At 47.1% G+C, this 16098-nt stretch overlaps 1 protein-coding gene across 1 annotated transcript in view; it reads left to right on the top strand.

Moving 5' to 3' along the window:
• The first annotated feature begins 10439 nt into the window (after positions 1–10439).
• PPP4R2 (protein phosphatase 4 regulatory subunit 2) overlaps positions 10440–16098 on the top strand; it is a 56156-nt gene continuing 50497 nt past the window's right edge. Inside the window, exon 1 of the mRNA XM_040359063.1 lies at positions 10440–10690. Coding sequence (XP_040214997.1) covers positions 10657–10690 — 34 coding nt within the window. The 5' untranslated portion in view covers positions 10440–10656. The remainder of the gene's footprint in view (positions 10691–16098) is intronic.

Raw genomic sequence — 16098 nt, 5'->3', positions numbered from 1 at the left:
ATGGCAACAATCAGCGACTCTCTGCCCGCCTCACAGCCTCTCAAGTCTTACTCTTCGGGCCCCGGCTACTACTGGATGGGGAGCGGGGGAAGATCACTCCGCCAGGGAAGGCAAGGAGGTAGGCAAGGGGCACAGATGATGGGAAAAATACAACCCCCCTATGCTAGTAGGCACGGCGGATCGGGGGGGGTGTAATTCTAATTTTCATTCTAATTCTGCACTGACTGTCTTTGAAATTGCCCCTGCCCCCTATTATATTCAATCTGGGGACAAAACCAGGGACAGACTTGGTCTGGGGACAGTGTGCTCAATCAGGGGACTGTCCCCTGAAACTGGGGATGTCTGGTCACCCTACACTGGTAGGCTGCATTGATAGGCACCGATAGGCTGCATTGATGGGCACTGATAGGCATTGATGGGTTTCCCTGAAGGGCATTAATAGGTGGCACTGATAGCTAGCATTGATAGGTGACAGTGATAAGCACTGATGGGTGGCACTGTGGCAGTGATGGGCACTGGTAGGTGACACTGCTAGGTTAGGGTGACCAGACATCCCCAGTTTCAGGGGACAGTCCCCTGATTGAGGACACTGTCCCCGGACCAAGTCTGTCCCTGGTTTTGTCCCCAGATTGGATTTAATAGGGGGCAGGGGCAATTTCAAAGGCAATCAGAATTGTTATGTTCTATTAAATTAACATACATAAAATGATCAAAGTGAATGTTTTCATGGGAATTTTTCTAAACATATGCAGACAAAGTAAACAGACATGTGGATGTAATGCTAATTGAAACACTCAAATGAAAGTCAGTTTAATGACAAATAAAACTTATTTTTAGTCATTGAGATTCTATGTCCATTTATAAAAGCTTTATATTTCGGTGGGTCAGCCTAGACTCGTAATCAATGGCTAAACACAAGCAAGCTTTGTGGCTTACCCTGTAATTGGTTTTATGGCAGCACATATACAATAAAAATGCTGATCGCTATAAAGGCATTTATAATGTATTACTGTACATTACGGTCCATTTTTCATTCAATAATTGACCCTCTATCCTGTGTAAGGTGAAAATAAAGTGTAGGTCAAGCAAAAAAACAATGGGGTAGATTCAGGTAGGGCTGCGCACTCTTACGGAGGCGCAGCGTACCGTTTTAACGCTACGCCTCCGTAAATTACTTGCGCTACGCTTCATTCACGAAGCAGTAGCTCCGTAATTTGCGCGGGCGCTCCGTAATACTGGCCGGCGTAAGCGCGCGTAATTTAAATGATCCCGTAGGGGGCGTGGATCATTTAAATTAGGCGCGTTCCCTCGCCGAACGTAGTGCGCATGCTCCGTCGGGAAACTTTCCCGACGTACATTGCGGTAAATGACGTCGCAAGGACGTCATTTGCTTCAACGTGAACGTAAATGGCGTCCAGCGCCATTCACGATTCACTTACGCAAATGACGTAATTTTTAAAAATCGCGACACGCGAACAACGGGTATACTTAGCATTGGCTGCCCCTGCTAATAGCATGAGCAGCCTTACGCAGAGGTATCACGGGGTGTGACTATTTTTTAAAGGCACTGTATATGGAGGTTTTCTATTGTGTGTATGTGTGTGTTTTTTTAATTTTTTTATTTTATTCTTCAGTGTTGGTTGAACTAGATGGACTTTTTTTTTCAACCAGATTAACTATGTAACAGATAATGACAACCACAGTTTTTTTCCAGCGACGGAGTTGGTCCTTCGTACTGTAATGTAAAGGAGCACTGTGATATAAAGGGAACTACGCTGTAAAGGGGCACTGTGATATAAAGGGGACTACGCTGTAAAGGAGCACTGTGATATAAAGGGGACTACGCTGTAAAGGGGCACTGTGATATAAAGGGGACTACGCTGTAAAGGAGCACTGTGATATAAAGGGGACTACGCTGTAAAGGAGCACTGTGATTTAAAGGGGACTACGCTGTAAAGGGGCACTGTGATATAAAGGGGACTACGCTGTAAAGGAGCACTGTGATATAAAGGGGACTACGCTGCAAAGGAGCACTGTGATATAAAGGGGACTACACTGTAAAGGAGCACTGTGATAAAAAGGGGAATACGCTGCAAAGGGGCACTGTGATATAAAGGGGACTACGCTGTAAAGGGGCACTGTGATTTAAAAGGGACTACGCTGAAAAGGGGCACTGTGATATAAAGGAGACTACGCTGTAAAGTGTCACTGTGATTTAAAAGGGACTACGCTGAAAAGGGGCACTGTGATATAAAGGGGACTATGCTGTAAAGGGGCACTGTGATATAAAGGGGACTACGCTGTAAAGGGGCACTGTGATTTAAAAGGGACTACGCTGAAAAGGGGCACTGTGATATAAAGGGGACTACGCTGAAAAGGGGCACTGTGACATAAAGGGGACTACGCTGTAAAGAAGCACTGTGACATAAAGGGGACTACGCTGTAAAGAAGCACTGTGACATAAAGGGGACTACGCTGTAAAGAAGCACTGTGACATAAAGGGGACTACGCTGTAAAGTGTCACTGTGATTTAAAGGGGACTACGCTGAAAAGGGGCACTGTGATATAAAGGGGACTACGCTGTAAAGTGTCACTGTGATATAAAGGGGACTACGCTGTAAAGGGGCACTGTGATATAAACGGGACTACGCTGTAAAGGGACAATGTGATTTAAAGGGGACTATGCTGTAAAGGGGCACTGTGATATAAAGGGGACTATGCTGTAAAGGGGCACTGTGATATAAAGGGGACTACGCTGTAAAATGGCACTGTGATATAAAGGGGACTACGCTGTAAAGGGACAATGTGATTTAAAGGGGACTATGCTGTAAAGGGGCACTGTGATATAAAGGGGACTACGCTGTAAAGGGGCACTGTGATATAAAGGGGACTACGCTGTAAAGGGGCACTGTGATTTAAAGGGGACTACGCTGTAAAGGAGTACTGTGATTTAAAGGGGACTATGCTGTAAAGGAGCACTGTGATTTAAAGGGGACTACGCTGTAAAATGGCACTGTGATATAAAGGGGACTACGCTGTAAAGGGGCACTGTGATATAAAGGGGACTACGATGTAAAGGGGCACTGTGATTTAAAGGGGACTACGCTGTAAAGGAGCACTGTGATTTAAAGGGGACTACGCTGTAAAATGGCACTGTGATATAAAGGGGACTACGCTGTAAAGGGACAATGTGATTTAAAGGGGACTATGCTGTAAAGGGGCACTGTGATATAAAGGGGACTACGCTGTAAAGGGACAATGTGATTTAAAGGGGACTATGCTGTAAAGGGGCACTGTGATATAAAGGGGACTACACTGTAAAGTTCACACTGCTGCGACTGCGACTTCCTTCTGACTTGGATGCTATTTAGGAGCCGATGCAAGAGCTGAAATCGCACTCAAGTCGGACCAAAGTAGTGCAGGAACTTTTTCTAAAGTCAGAGCGACCTGTGTAGCGTCAGTTAAGCTCTCATAGGGAAACATTGAATTTGACATGTCATCTGACTGGGGGGGTCTCACAAGTCAGATCCCATGTCGCAGCAGTGTGAACTGAGCCTTAAAGTGATTGTAAACGATCACCATGTAAAACAACCCATTCAGTTTAAAATAGAAATGAAAGGCAAAACATTTTTTATATATATATATATATATATATATATATATATATATATATATATATATATATATATATATATATATATATAAAAAAAAACATTTTTAAATATTTGTTTTTCTTTTTTTTTAAGTGATCACATTCCCTCTGTTCTCTGCTGCATAAAAACTGGGGGGAGGAGAATAAGCAGCACACTGAGCTTGCCAGTGAATGGCTGTGCAACGGGGGCGTGTCAGGATAGGTCTGATCATTGGAGGAGAGCAGGCTGAGTTCCCAGCACAGCTAGAGAACTGACCACGATGTCTTCCCCTGCTTAGTGTGGTTAGTTTTTAATAGAAAAGCAGAGGGACTGGCATGAACACCAGGTATTTCACACAAAGGAAGCAATACAAAGAGAACAGGAGACTTTCTCATACAAGTACATTGTACAGCAGCCATATATGAGGAATATGAAATGTTGGGGTAACAAATGCTTTAAATAATGCCATAGGACTCGTTGAAGGAAATCTATGGTCACAGCACACACTTTTATTTTATAACATTAGCTTTGTAATAACAGTACAAACAATAGTTAAAGTGTTACTAAACCCAGTAATATGAAAATAGTTCATCTGAACCCCTCACAGTGCCCACAGCTTATAAATCTTATTTTTACATTAAAATACTGCCACTATGTACCTTTTTGGATGATCTGTATACTACGTTCAGGTAGGAGGAGATTTTAACTACAGCCTGTATACACGCCCACCTGTGCGATGTCAATATTATGTGACCTGGCTAGCTCTGAGAACAAGAAACTACTCTCCAGCATAAAAGACGCAACTGAGCATGTGCAGGTTGGCTACTCTGCTTGTGTTAGCTGGTCTTCCCCAGATAGACAGTGCAGGAGGGGAGGATCTGTGCATACAGGATAAAACAGCTGTAGCGCCCTGCTCTTGTTGACCCGGCGTAATTTTCTAAATTTAGTGGGATATCTGAACTGTATTCAGCTTAGATACAATGTTAATGGCTAAATTAGCCTCTGCTCTAGCTTTGGCTGGGTTGGTGTATTTCCCACGGTCACCAGCAGGTGTCGCTGTCACTTCTGGTTCGTGATGGAAAGAACCAACTGCCAAGGTGTATTTTGTGTTCTTTCCCTGAAGCTACCTAGTGGTAAAGTGCCACCACAGCCTACCTTGTACCACCCAGCATGACCTGTACCACCCCAGCCTACCCTGTACCACCCAGCCTACTCTGTACCACCCAGCCTGCCCTATGCAATCCCAGCCTGCCCTGTGTCACCCAGCCTGCCCTGTACCACCCCAGCCTACCCTGTACCACCCAGCCTGCCTTGTGCAATGCCAGCCTACCTTGTGTAATGCCAGCCTACCCTGTACCACCCAGCCTGCCTTGTGCAATGCCAGCCTACTCTGTACCACCCAGCCTGCCCTGTGCAATCCCAGCCTGCCCTGTACCACCCCAGCCTGCCCTGTGCAATCCCAGCCTGCCCTGTACCACCCCAGCCTGCCCTGTACCACCCCAGCCTGCCCTGTATCACCCAGCCTACCACCCCAGCCTGCCCTGTACTCCCCCAAACAGCCCTGTACCACCCCAGCCTGCCCTGTACCACCACAGCCTGCCCTGTTCCACCCCAGCCTGCCCTGTACCACCCCAAACTTTCCCATGCCACCCCAACTTGCCCTGTGCCACCCTAACTTGCCCTGTACCCCCCAATCTGCCCTATGCCACCCTAACTTGCCCTGTACCACCCCAACCTTTCTCATGCCATCCCAACTTGCCCTATGCCACCTAACTTGAACTAAAGCACCCTAACCTGTCCTATAGCTCCCCAACCTGCCCTGTGCCACCCTAATTTTCCTGTACCACCCTAACTTGCCCTATACCACCCCAACCTGCCCTATGCAACCCTAACTTGCCCTATACCACCTTAACCTGTCCTATACCACCCCACTACACCAACCTGCCACTGTACCACTCTATACTACCCTAACCTGCCACTATACTGCCCTATACTCAAACCATGCAGAGCTTATTACTAATGTTCAGATAAAGGAACACCTGGGTAGCAGTGATCATAACATGATTTCATTTAATGTTAACTATAAGCAAGAAATACATACAGGAAATATTAAAACACTAAATTTTAAGAGAGCAAATTTTCCAAGGATGAGGGCCGCTCTCCAGGACTTGGACTGGGAGGGACTATTGACACAGATGAACACAGAACAGAAATGGGAATTTTTCAAAAAGACTGTGTGGAACCTCACTGCAAAGTATGTTCCCATGGGCAATAAGTTTAACTACTTGGTAACCGCCCTATAGCCGGAATACGGCTACAAGGCGGTTCCCTAACTCTAGGAGGGCGTCAATATACGTCCTCCCAGAGAGTCGGAATTGCGCGCCCGAGCGGGCGCGCACACGCGATCACCGGCGCTCGCTGGGTCCACGGGACCCGCAGCAACACGGATCGCGGTAAGGAGCCAATGGAAGCGGCTCCTTACCACGTGATCGCGCCGTCCAATGACGGCGCGATCACTTGTAAACAAACCGGCGTCATGTAATGACGCCGGTTCCTCCCTCTCCTCTCTGTACCGTTCGGTACAGTGTGAGAGGAGAGGGGGGGGGGGGGGGGGGATCGGGCGGCAGCAGCAGCTGCCGCACTGTGGGCTGGATCTGTGACAATTGCAGTCACAGATCCAGCCATCCCTGCGCAATACTCTGCAGTAAAAAAAACAAAGATAAAGTAAAGTAAAGTGCAATACCCCCCATACTCTGCAATACCCCCCCCCCCATACTCTACAATACCCCCCCCCCCATACTCTGCAATACCCCCCCATACTCTGCAATACCCCCCCATACTCTGCAATACCCCCCCCATACTCTGCAATACCCCCCCCCCCCCCATACTCTGCAATACCCCCCCATACTCTGCAATACCACCCCATACTCTGCAATACCCCCCCCCCCCCATACTCTGCAATACCCCCCCCCCATACTCTGCAATACCCCCCCCATACTTTGCAATACCCCCCCATACTCTGCAATACCCCCCCATACTCTGCAATACCCCCCCATACTCTGCAATACCCCCCCATACTCTGCAATACCACCCCCCCATACTCTGCAATACCCCCCCATACTCTGCAATACCACCCCATACTCTGCAATACCCCCCCCATACTCTGCAATACCCCCCCATACTCTGCAATACCCCCCCCAATACTCCGCAATACCCTCAATACTCCAATACCTTGCAATACGTCGCCTATGGGGATTTTTAAGTAGCAACGTTTGGCGCAATTTCACGGGCGTGTGCAATTTTGAAGGGTGACATGTTGGGTATCTATTTACTCGGCGTAACTTCATCTTTCATATTATGCAAAAACATTGGGCTAACTTTACTGTTTTTTTTTTTTTAAGCACAAAGCAGTTTTTTTTTTAAAAACACGCGTTCAAAAAATTGCTGCGAAAATACCGTGCAAGATAAAAAGTTGCAACAACCGCCATTGTATTCTCTAGGGTATTTGAAAAAAAAAACATATATAATGTTTTGGGGTTCTATGTAATTTTTTAGCAAATAAATGATGATTTTTACATGTAGGAGAGAAATGTCAAAATTGGCCTGGGTGCTCCAGAACGCCTGATGGTGCTCCCTGCATGTTGGGCCTCCGTATGTGGCCACGCTGTGTAAAAGTCTCACACATGTGGTATCGCCATACTCGGGAGGAATAGCAGAATGTGTTTTGGGGTGTAATTTGTAGTATGCATATGATGTGTGTGAGAAATAACCTGCTAATATGACAGAAACTAGAATTTTTTTTTTATTTTTACAGAATTTTCAGTCTTTTTTCTTTTATAGCGCAAAAAATAAAAACCGCAGAGGTGATCAAATACCACCAAAAGAAAGCTCTATTTGTGTGAAAAAAAGGACAAAAATTTCAGATGGGTACAATGTTGTATGACTGAGTAATTGTCATTCAAATTGTGAGAGCACCGAAAGCTGAAAATTGGTCTGGTGATTAAGGGGGTTTTCGTGCCCAGTGGTCAAGTGGTTAAAAGGCTAAAAATAAAACCTATGTGGCTCACGGGCAAAGTTAAAAAAGCTATAAACAATAAGAAAGTAGCTTTTAAAAAATATAAAAATGAAGGAACACTAGTGTTGTTTAAATGTTACAAAGAATATAACAGGATATGTAAAAAGGAAATCAAGGATGCAAAAATTCAAAATGAACGACAGATTGCAAAAGATAGTAGGACAAACCCCAAAAAATTCTTTAAATATATTAATAGTAAAAAGGTGAAGTCTGAGCATGTAGGCCCCTTACAAAATAATCTAGAGTGGGTGACTGGGGACAAAGAGAAGGCAAATTTATTAAATGCTTTCTTCAGCTCTGTGTATACAATGGAGCATGGGGGAGCTCATGTCCATAATGGGGGTGGGAGTGACACAGCCCCAAATCCACAATGGCTCAAAAGTGATATGGTCCAGAAATATTTAGACAGAATAAAGGTGGATAAAGCACCTGGACCTGATGGCATCCACCCACGGATCCTAGGTGAGTTGAGCTCTGTCATTTCAAAGCCACTGTATCTAATATTTAGGGACTCATTAATGACAGGAATAGTACCACTGGATTGGCGCAGGGCCAATGTGGTGCCCATATTTAAAAAGGGAACAAAGTCTTTACCAAGTAACTATAGACCTGTTAGTCTAACTTCTATAGTTGGGAAGATACTGGAACGTTTAATAAAAGACCATATGGATGAGTTCTTGCAGGAAAAAAACTATTTAAGCAGCAGACAACATGGATTCATGAAAGACAGAAGTTGTCAGACAAACCTGATTTCCTTTTATGAAGAGGTAAGTAAAACCCTGGACAGAGGCGTGGCTGTGGACGTGATATATTTGGATTTTGCAAAAGCGTTCGATACAGTTCCGCACACACGGCTCATGTGTAAGGTAAGGTCTACAGGATTGGATATATCAGTTTGTAAATGGATAGAAAACTGGCTGAAAGACAGAATTCAGAGAGTCGTGGTTAATGATTCTTACTCTGAATGGTCCAATGTTATGAGTGGTGTACCCCAAGGTTCAGTGCTGGGACCCTTACTTTTCAATATATTTATAAATGATATTGGGTCTGAGATCAAAAGTAACATTTCTGTCTTTGCAGATGACACCAAGCTATGCAGTGGAATAACGTCCTTGCAGGATGTCTCCAATTTACAAGCCGACCTCAATGCTCTGTCTAATTGGGCGACTGAGTGGCAGATGAGGTTTAATGTAGATAAATGTAAAGTTATGGACTTGGGGGCTAAGAATATGCATGCATCATACATACTAGGGGGAGTACAACTGGGGGGGTCTGTAGTGGAGAAGGATCTGGGGGTTTTAGTTGATCATAAGCTCAATAATGGCATGCAATGCCAAGCTGCGGTTTCCAAAGCGAGCAAAGTCCTTTCTTGTATTAAGAGAGGTATGGACTCCAGAGACAGAGATATCATTTTGCCCCTGTACAAATCATTAGTAAGACCTCATCTGGAATATGCAGTTCAGTTTTGGGCACCAGTTCTCAAAAAGGATATAGGAGAACTGGAGAAAGTGCAGAGAAGAGCAACCAAACTGATAAGAGGCATGGAGGAGAGCTCAGCTATGAGGAAAGATTAGAGGAACTAAATCTATTCACTCTTGAGAAGAGGAGAATTAGGGGGGATATGATCAACATGTACAAATATATAAGAGGTCCATACAGTGTACTTGGTGTTGAGTTATTCACTTTACGGTCAACACTGAGGACAAGGGGGCACTCTTTACGTCTAGAGGAAAAGAGATTTCACCTCCAAATACGGAAAGGTTTTTTCACAGTAAGAGCTGTGAAAATGTGGAACAGACTCCCTCCAGAGGTGGTTCTGGCCAGCTCAGTAGATTGCTTTAAGAAAGGCCTGGATTCTTTCCTAAATGTACAGAATATAACTGAGTACTAAGATTTGTAGGTAAAGTTGATCCAGGGTAAATCCGATTGCCTCTTGGGGGATCAGGAAGGAATTTTTTCCCCTGCTGTAGCAAATTGGATCATGCTCTGCTGGGGTTTTTTGCCTTCCTCTGGATCAACTGTGGGTATAGAGTTGGGTGTATGGGATTGTATTGTGTTTTTTATTTTGTTTGTTTATTTTTTTTGTGGTTGAACTGGATGGACTTGTGTCTTTTTTCAACCTGACTAACTATGTAACTATGTAACTATACTATCATTTACAGGGGCTGGTTTGGGGTGCGCCCCGTGCGCTGCCTGCTTGGTGCTGGGCAGCCTAGACAAAGGGGGGGTGACACCATGTTTTACCGCACCGGGTGACACCAACCCTAGTGACACCACTGCTGCTTGTGGCTTCCTGTCCTAAAGACACCTGGACCCCACTTCCATTTTATGTACTGGTGTTACTGGGACAGGAAGTCAGGAAAATCTCCCCTCCGGGGGTCACAGAAATTTTAAAAAGTACATTTATTTTAAATAAAATAAGGTTAAAAAAAATGTATAGGAATTTTTAATTCTCTGCCAAACCACCTACATCTGATCCTCTGTTCTCTCTGATCCCCTCCAGGTCTCTCTATGTATTTGTAAACTACACAGACACCAGCAGAGCGCAGGATGACACGCCCCATGCATGCCTGGCTGCATAACGTCACCTGACCCGCCCCACGACCAATCAGCGCGCACGCTTGCCGGCGCGACTAGCCAATCCGAGGCTCTCCCCGGAGAATCGCCCTGACGCTATGCGCGCTCACGCTGCTCTCCCCGGCCAGGGCGCTTGCTCGCCCCCGTGACGCGGTCCTTCTCCTCCCTCACAGGCGCGCACCCGGTGACGTCACGAGCGCCATATTGGACGGCGGCTTTCTAGTCCTCGCTGCCGAAGGGGCTTCCGTTGCCAGGCTGAGACCGGGGACGAGGAGGCGCCGATAGAGCGCGGGGCCGAGGCCGGGCTACAGGCGGGCTCTGGAGGAAGAGGTGGCGGTGGTGTTGCCAGGAAACCTTTCACCCCTTCCGGCCATGGACGTCGACCGGCTCCAGGAGGCTCTGAAAGGTCACTGTCCGCCCTGTGTGAGAGGGGACGGGGGAGGCCTGAGGGGAAGGAGAGGGAGGCCCTGATCTGGGCTCTGAGGGGGATGATGGGAGATTGATGAGGAGGCTGTGGGGGGGACAAACTTGGCGAGGCTGAAGGATGACTGGTGAGGGGCACTGGGGGGAGACTGGTAAAAGAGGCTAGAGGGGCAATGGGGGGAGGGGTGTGACTGGTGAGGGGCACTGGGGGAGACCGGCAAAGAGGCTGAAGGGGCAATGGGTAGACTGGTGAGGGGTACGGGGGGGGGGGGGGACTGGTGTGGGGTATTGGGAGAGACTGGCGAGGGGTACTGGGGGGAAGACTGGTAAAGAGGCTGGAGGGGAGACTGGTGTGGGGCACAAGAGGGGGGGGGACTGGTAGAGACTGGTGTGGGGCATGGGGGGAGACTGGTAAAGAGACTGGAGGGGCACGGGGGGAGACTGGTAAAGAGGCTGGAGGGGCACTGGGTAGACTTGTGAGGGGCACTGGGGGGAGACCGGTGAAGAGACTGGTGAGGGGCACTGGGGAGACTGGTGAGGGGCACTGGGGGAGACTGGTGAGGGGCACTGGGGGAGACTGGTAAAGAAGAGGCTTGAGGGAAACTGAGGAGACTCGTGAGGGGCACTGGGGGGAGACAGGTAAAGAGACTGAAGGGGCACTGGGGGGAGACAGGTAAAGAGACTGAAGGGGCACTGGGGAGACTGGTGAGGGCCACTGGGGGAGACTGGTAAAGAGGCTGAAGGGGCACTGGGGGAGACTGGTAAATAGGCTGGCGGGGGGGAATGGGGGGGGGAGACTGGCGAGGGGCACTGGGGGAGGCTGGCGAGGGGCACTGGCAGGAGACTGGTAAATAGGCTGGCGAGGGGCACTGGGGGGAGACTGATAAATAGGCTGGCGAATGTGTGTCTGGAGGACTGGCTGGTGATTGGTGAAGAGGTTGTCGTGCTTTCCGGTCATGTAATGTATACCCTGCGGCTGGCACTGGGGGGGAGACTGGTAAAGAGGCTGAAGGGGCACTGGAGAGACTGGTTAAGAGACTGGGGAGGGGCACTGGTAGAGACTGGCAAGGGGCGCTGGGGGGTGACTGGTGAAGGGCACTGGGGGAGACTGGCAAGAAGAAGATGGCTGGAGTGACTGCTTGGAGACTGACACAAGGGCTGGAGGGGCTTTGGAGAGACTGGTGAGAAGTTTTTTGGGGTAGCTTGGAGGCTGGAGCATCAGTCTGGTGAACGGCAAGGAGGAGGCTGGGGGAGCATTGGGTTGACTGATGGGGAGACAGCTGCCGGAGAGCCCCATGCACACGAGAAGCAAATGCAAACACATGTAAACTCAAGTTTTCAAAGCCAAAAAACGGTGTTTAAAACACCCGTTTTTGCTGCGAATTTTGCCGCGTTTAGTGGCGTTTTACTGCGTTTGCGGCCATCAGCATTTATAACAAAGACATTGTAGACCCTACCAAAGCTTTGAAACGCAAAAACGTTTGCGTCCGAACCCAAAATGTTGCTTCTGAAAAAACGAGCCTAAACCCAACTGCTTTAAAATGCAAAAAAAAAACGTGATTGTGTGCATGGACACATAGGATAACATTAAATGTGTTCAGGGGCAGTTGAAAAAAATGCCTCTGATCTCGAGTTTACCAGCGTCTCGTGTGCATGGGGCCTAAGACTTCAGGGGTAGCTTGTAGGCTGGAGCAGCAGCTTGGTGATTGGCAAAGAAGAGGCTGGATGGGTAGCTTGGAGGGGCAGTATGGAGTCTTGTGAGGAGGGTCAGCGGTGAGACTGGCAATGAGAAGGCTTTAGGGGGTAGCTTTGAGACTTTGGAAGAGAAGGTTGGCGGGGCAGTAGGGAGTCTGATGAGGAGACTAAGGCTGGGTTCACACTACTACACTACTTTCATCCTACTTTGCTCTGTGTTCAATGTTTCCCTATGAGAGCGTCTTGTAGCGTCCTACACAAGTCGGTCCGACTTTGAAAATGCTCCCTGTACTACTTTTGGTCCTACATTGATCCTACTTCAGGCCCATTGAATATCATTGAAGTCGGACCAAAGTAGTATCCTGTTCATGAAAGTAGGATGGATGTAGGACCAATGTAGGACCAATGTAGCAGAGCAAAGTAGGATGAAAGTAGTGTAGTAGTGTGAACCCAGCCTCAAGAGGCTGAGAAGTTTTTGGTAGAGAGGAGGCTACAGGTGTCATGGGACGACTTGTTAGGAGGGGGCCATGAGGCTACAGGTGTGGAGGAGGCAGAGGCTAAAGGGGCCACACAATGGCTGGAGGGATTGCAGGGAGACTTATGAGGAAGCCGCAGTGTATGCAGAGGATGTAGTGGGACTGAAGAAGCAAAGAGCTTCAGGGAGGCTGGTGAGGCAGCTATACAAGTTGCAGGGAGGGGAGGAATGGAGAGTGTGGGGTGCCGAGGATGTGACCCCATACCTGGGTGAGAAGGGCAGAGAAGTGGGCTTCAGAGTGTCCGTGTGATGGCAACGAGGAGGAGATGTGGAATGTGAGTGAGTGAGAAACTTGTATAGCGCAAACAAATGCGAACTTAATTGCCTCAAGGCGCTGGCGTCCAGAGTTGTACAGGTCTTCAGAAAAGGTGGGTCTTCAGTTTTTTCCTAAAAACCCGATGGTTTTCTTCCAAGCGGATAGTCTGGAGAGCTGTCTGGTGATTGGTGAAGAGTTTGTCGTGCTTTCCGGTCATGTAATGTATACCCCGAGGCTGGCTTTATAACAGAAAGAAGTGACTTCTCCTGACTTCCAGGATCACCTGCATTGACTGGGCCATTTATAGATTTGTTAGAACCAGGATAGGCAACCTCGGCACTCCCGGCTGTGGAAAAACTACAAATCCCATCATGCCTGTGGCTGTCAGTCTTCCATTGCCTCATGGGACTTGTTCCACCACAGCTGGAATTCTGAGGTTCCCTATCCCTGTGCGCTGACCTTCCATGAATAAAACAATAGGATTACGGTCGCCATGTGTGTACTGCTCCTGGATTCGGGGGAGAATCCTGACCGGTCATGTGAGGACAGACAGATGGTACCCTGCTTGTCATTGTCAGGAAGATGGCTGCCGGTCTGTAACCGTCACAACCAGAGATATAAAGCTCTAGAGATGTCAGAGCTGCAAAGTGGCTCTTGATGGTTTAGGAGAGATCAGAAGGTGTGGGATAGGCAGGTCTGACAATGCAGAGTCATCAGACTGGTGGAATATTGTGTGTGTGTGTGTGTGTGTGTGTGTGTGTGTGTGTGTGTGTGTGTGTGTGTGTGTGGGGGGGGGGGGGTCGGGTCTGTAAGGTGTTTGATGTGATGTCAAAACTGAAAGGTCACCATAGGGACTCTGAATATTGCGAACGTGAATCTAAAAAGAAAAAGCCAGAATGATTCCTTACAAAATCCCTTTGCCATCATCTATTCTATGCCATCTCTTTTCTTTCCTGCATTGTCTTTAAATTTGTCCTGATGTGCTTGGTGGGATGGAACGTAAGCCCAGGTTCACACTGGGTACGATTTGCTTCGATTTGAGATGCGATTTCACATGTGAAATCGCATCTCAAATCGGCGGCATTTGTCGGCACTGACACCGTCCTAATCGGTGCGACGCCGCACCTGCGGCGCTGCACCGATTTCAAAAAGTAGTTCCTGTACTACTTTTTGCGATTTCTGGCCGCGATTTACATTGACATCTGTGCAGAAACCTGCACAGATGTCTCTTAAATCGCGGCCGAAATCGGGACTGCCAGCGGGAGTGAAATCGTGCGATGTTCAGCTGAACTCGCACAGCTTCACTCCCGCAGCCCAGTGTGAACCTGGGCTAAAGGTGATATCTGCAGCATAAAGAGTTCCCAGAGTTGGGCTTTTAACCACTTCAGCCCCAGAAGGATTTGCCCCCTTAATGACCAGGCCATTGTTTGCGATTTGGTGCTGCGTCGCTTTGTCAAATGCAACGTTGTACCCAAACACAAGCGACGTCCCCTTTTTTTTTCTCTCTCCCATAAGGCTGCATTCACACCTAAGCGTTTTGTTGCCTGAAGCGCGACGCTCAAAAACGCTAGAGGGGAAAAAAATACATTATTCCCTATGGAGATGTTTCACATCCCCACGCCAAGCGCCTGAAGCTCAAACAAGTTCCGGACCCTTTTTTGTCACACGAATCGGGCGGTTTGGGCATTTTTTAGCGTTTCTATTTCCCATAGAAAGTAATGGAAACGCTCGAATCAAGCGACTAGCGCGACGACTAGCGTTTGCTATGGGCGTTTTGTCGCTTTAATCAATAGAACATTTCACCCAGGCAGAAGATAAAAAAAAATCTTCCAACATAGCAACAAGTGATGAAAAGATGATAATTTTTCCTATTGGCTAAAATAAAAAAACGACGAAGTACAAAAACGTCGGACGTCGCTGCATGCAAATGCGCAAATAAGCATGAATACGCTCAGGTGTGAATGCAGCCTTAATAGTTTTTTTTTTTGGTGGTCTTTGATCACCTCTGCGTGTGTTTTTTATTTATTTTTTATTTGTGCTATAAACAAGGAGCAACAATGTTAAAGGAGGTTCCAACCACAATTAGCATTTTTTCAATGCATGTCCTTTCATAATGCGTTTTTTATAATATAAATCCGCTCACTTACTATTTTACAATCCGCCGCCGCTCCGCATAGTTATTCAAAAAAGATAGTTTATAAAGCTATGTCCACACCGTTGTCATTTTGCTTGTAGGCATTGTGAAGCCCACAAGCACTTACTTCCTGGAAGTCTTGGATGGGGAGTGATAATTGGGTAGCGCACTGCATCCTGGGAAATGATGACACACAGTTCCCAGGAGCATTAGAGGGAGATGTCAGGATCCTAGGTGATTCCAAAGACAGATTTTGTGGGACCGCATAGCAACAGGCATTTCCAGATGAGTAAAACATTTTTTTTTTTTTCTTTTTTAGGTCTAATTGGCACAATAATGGAAAAAAAAGTTTGGGATGGAAACTCCACTTTAAGAATTTTTTTTGGGGGGCAACAATGCATATCAAAGAAAAAAAAATGTAGTCCTCAGTTTAGGCTTATTATATGTTCTTCTACATATTTTTGGTAAAAAAAAATCCCAATAGGCGTATATTGATTAGTTTGCGCAAAACGTATTGCTTCTACAAACTCTGGGATAGATTTAGCAACTCTTTTATATATTGTTATTGTTTTTAATGGTAATGCCGGGGAGCTGTGATTTTATTTATTTTGCGGGACTGCGACATTGCAGCGGATAAATCTGGCCCCAAATGACACTTTTTCGGGACCAGTAAAATTATTACATTGATCAGTGCTATAAAATGCACTGATCAATGTAAAACTGACACTGGCAGGAAAGTGGTTAACACTAGGGGGGGATCAATGGGGTTAA

The sequence above is a fragment of the Rana temporaria genome, chromosome 7 (genome assembly GCF_905171775.1).
Source record: "Rana temporaria chromosome 7, aRanTem1.1, whole genome shotgun sequence".
NCBI classification, from domain to species: domain Eukaryota; kingdom Metazoa; phylum Chordata; class Amphibia; order Anura; family Ranidae; genus Rana; species Rana temporaria.
This window is presented reverse-complemented; position numbering and strand designations above follow the sequence as displayed.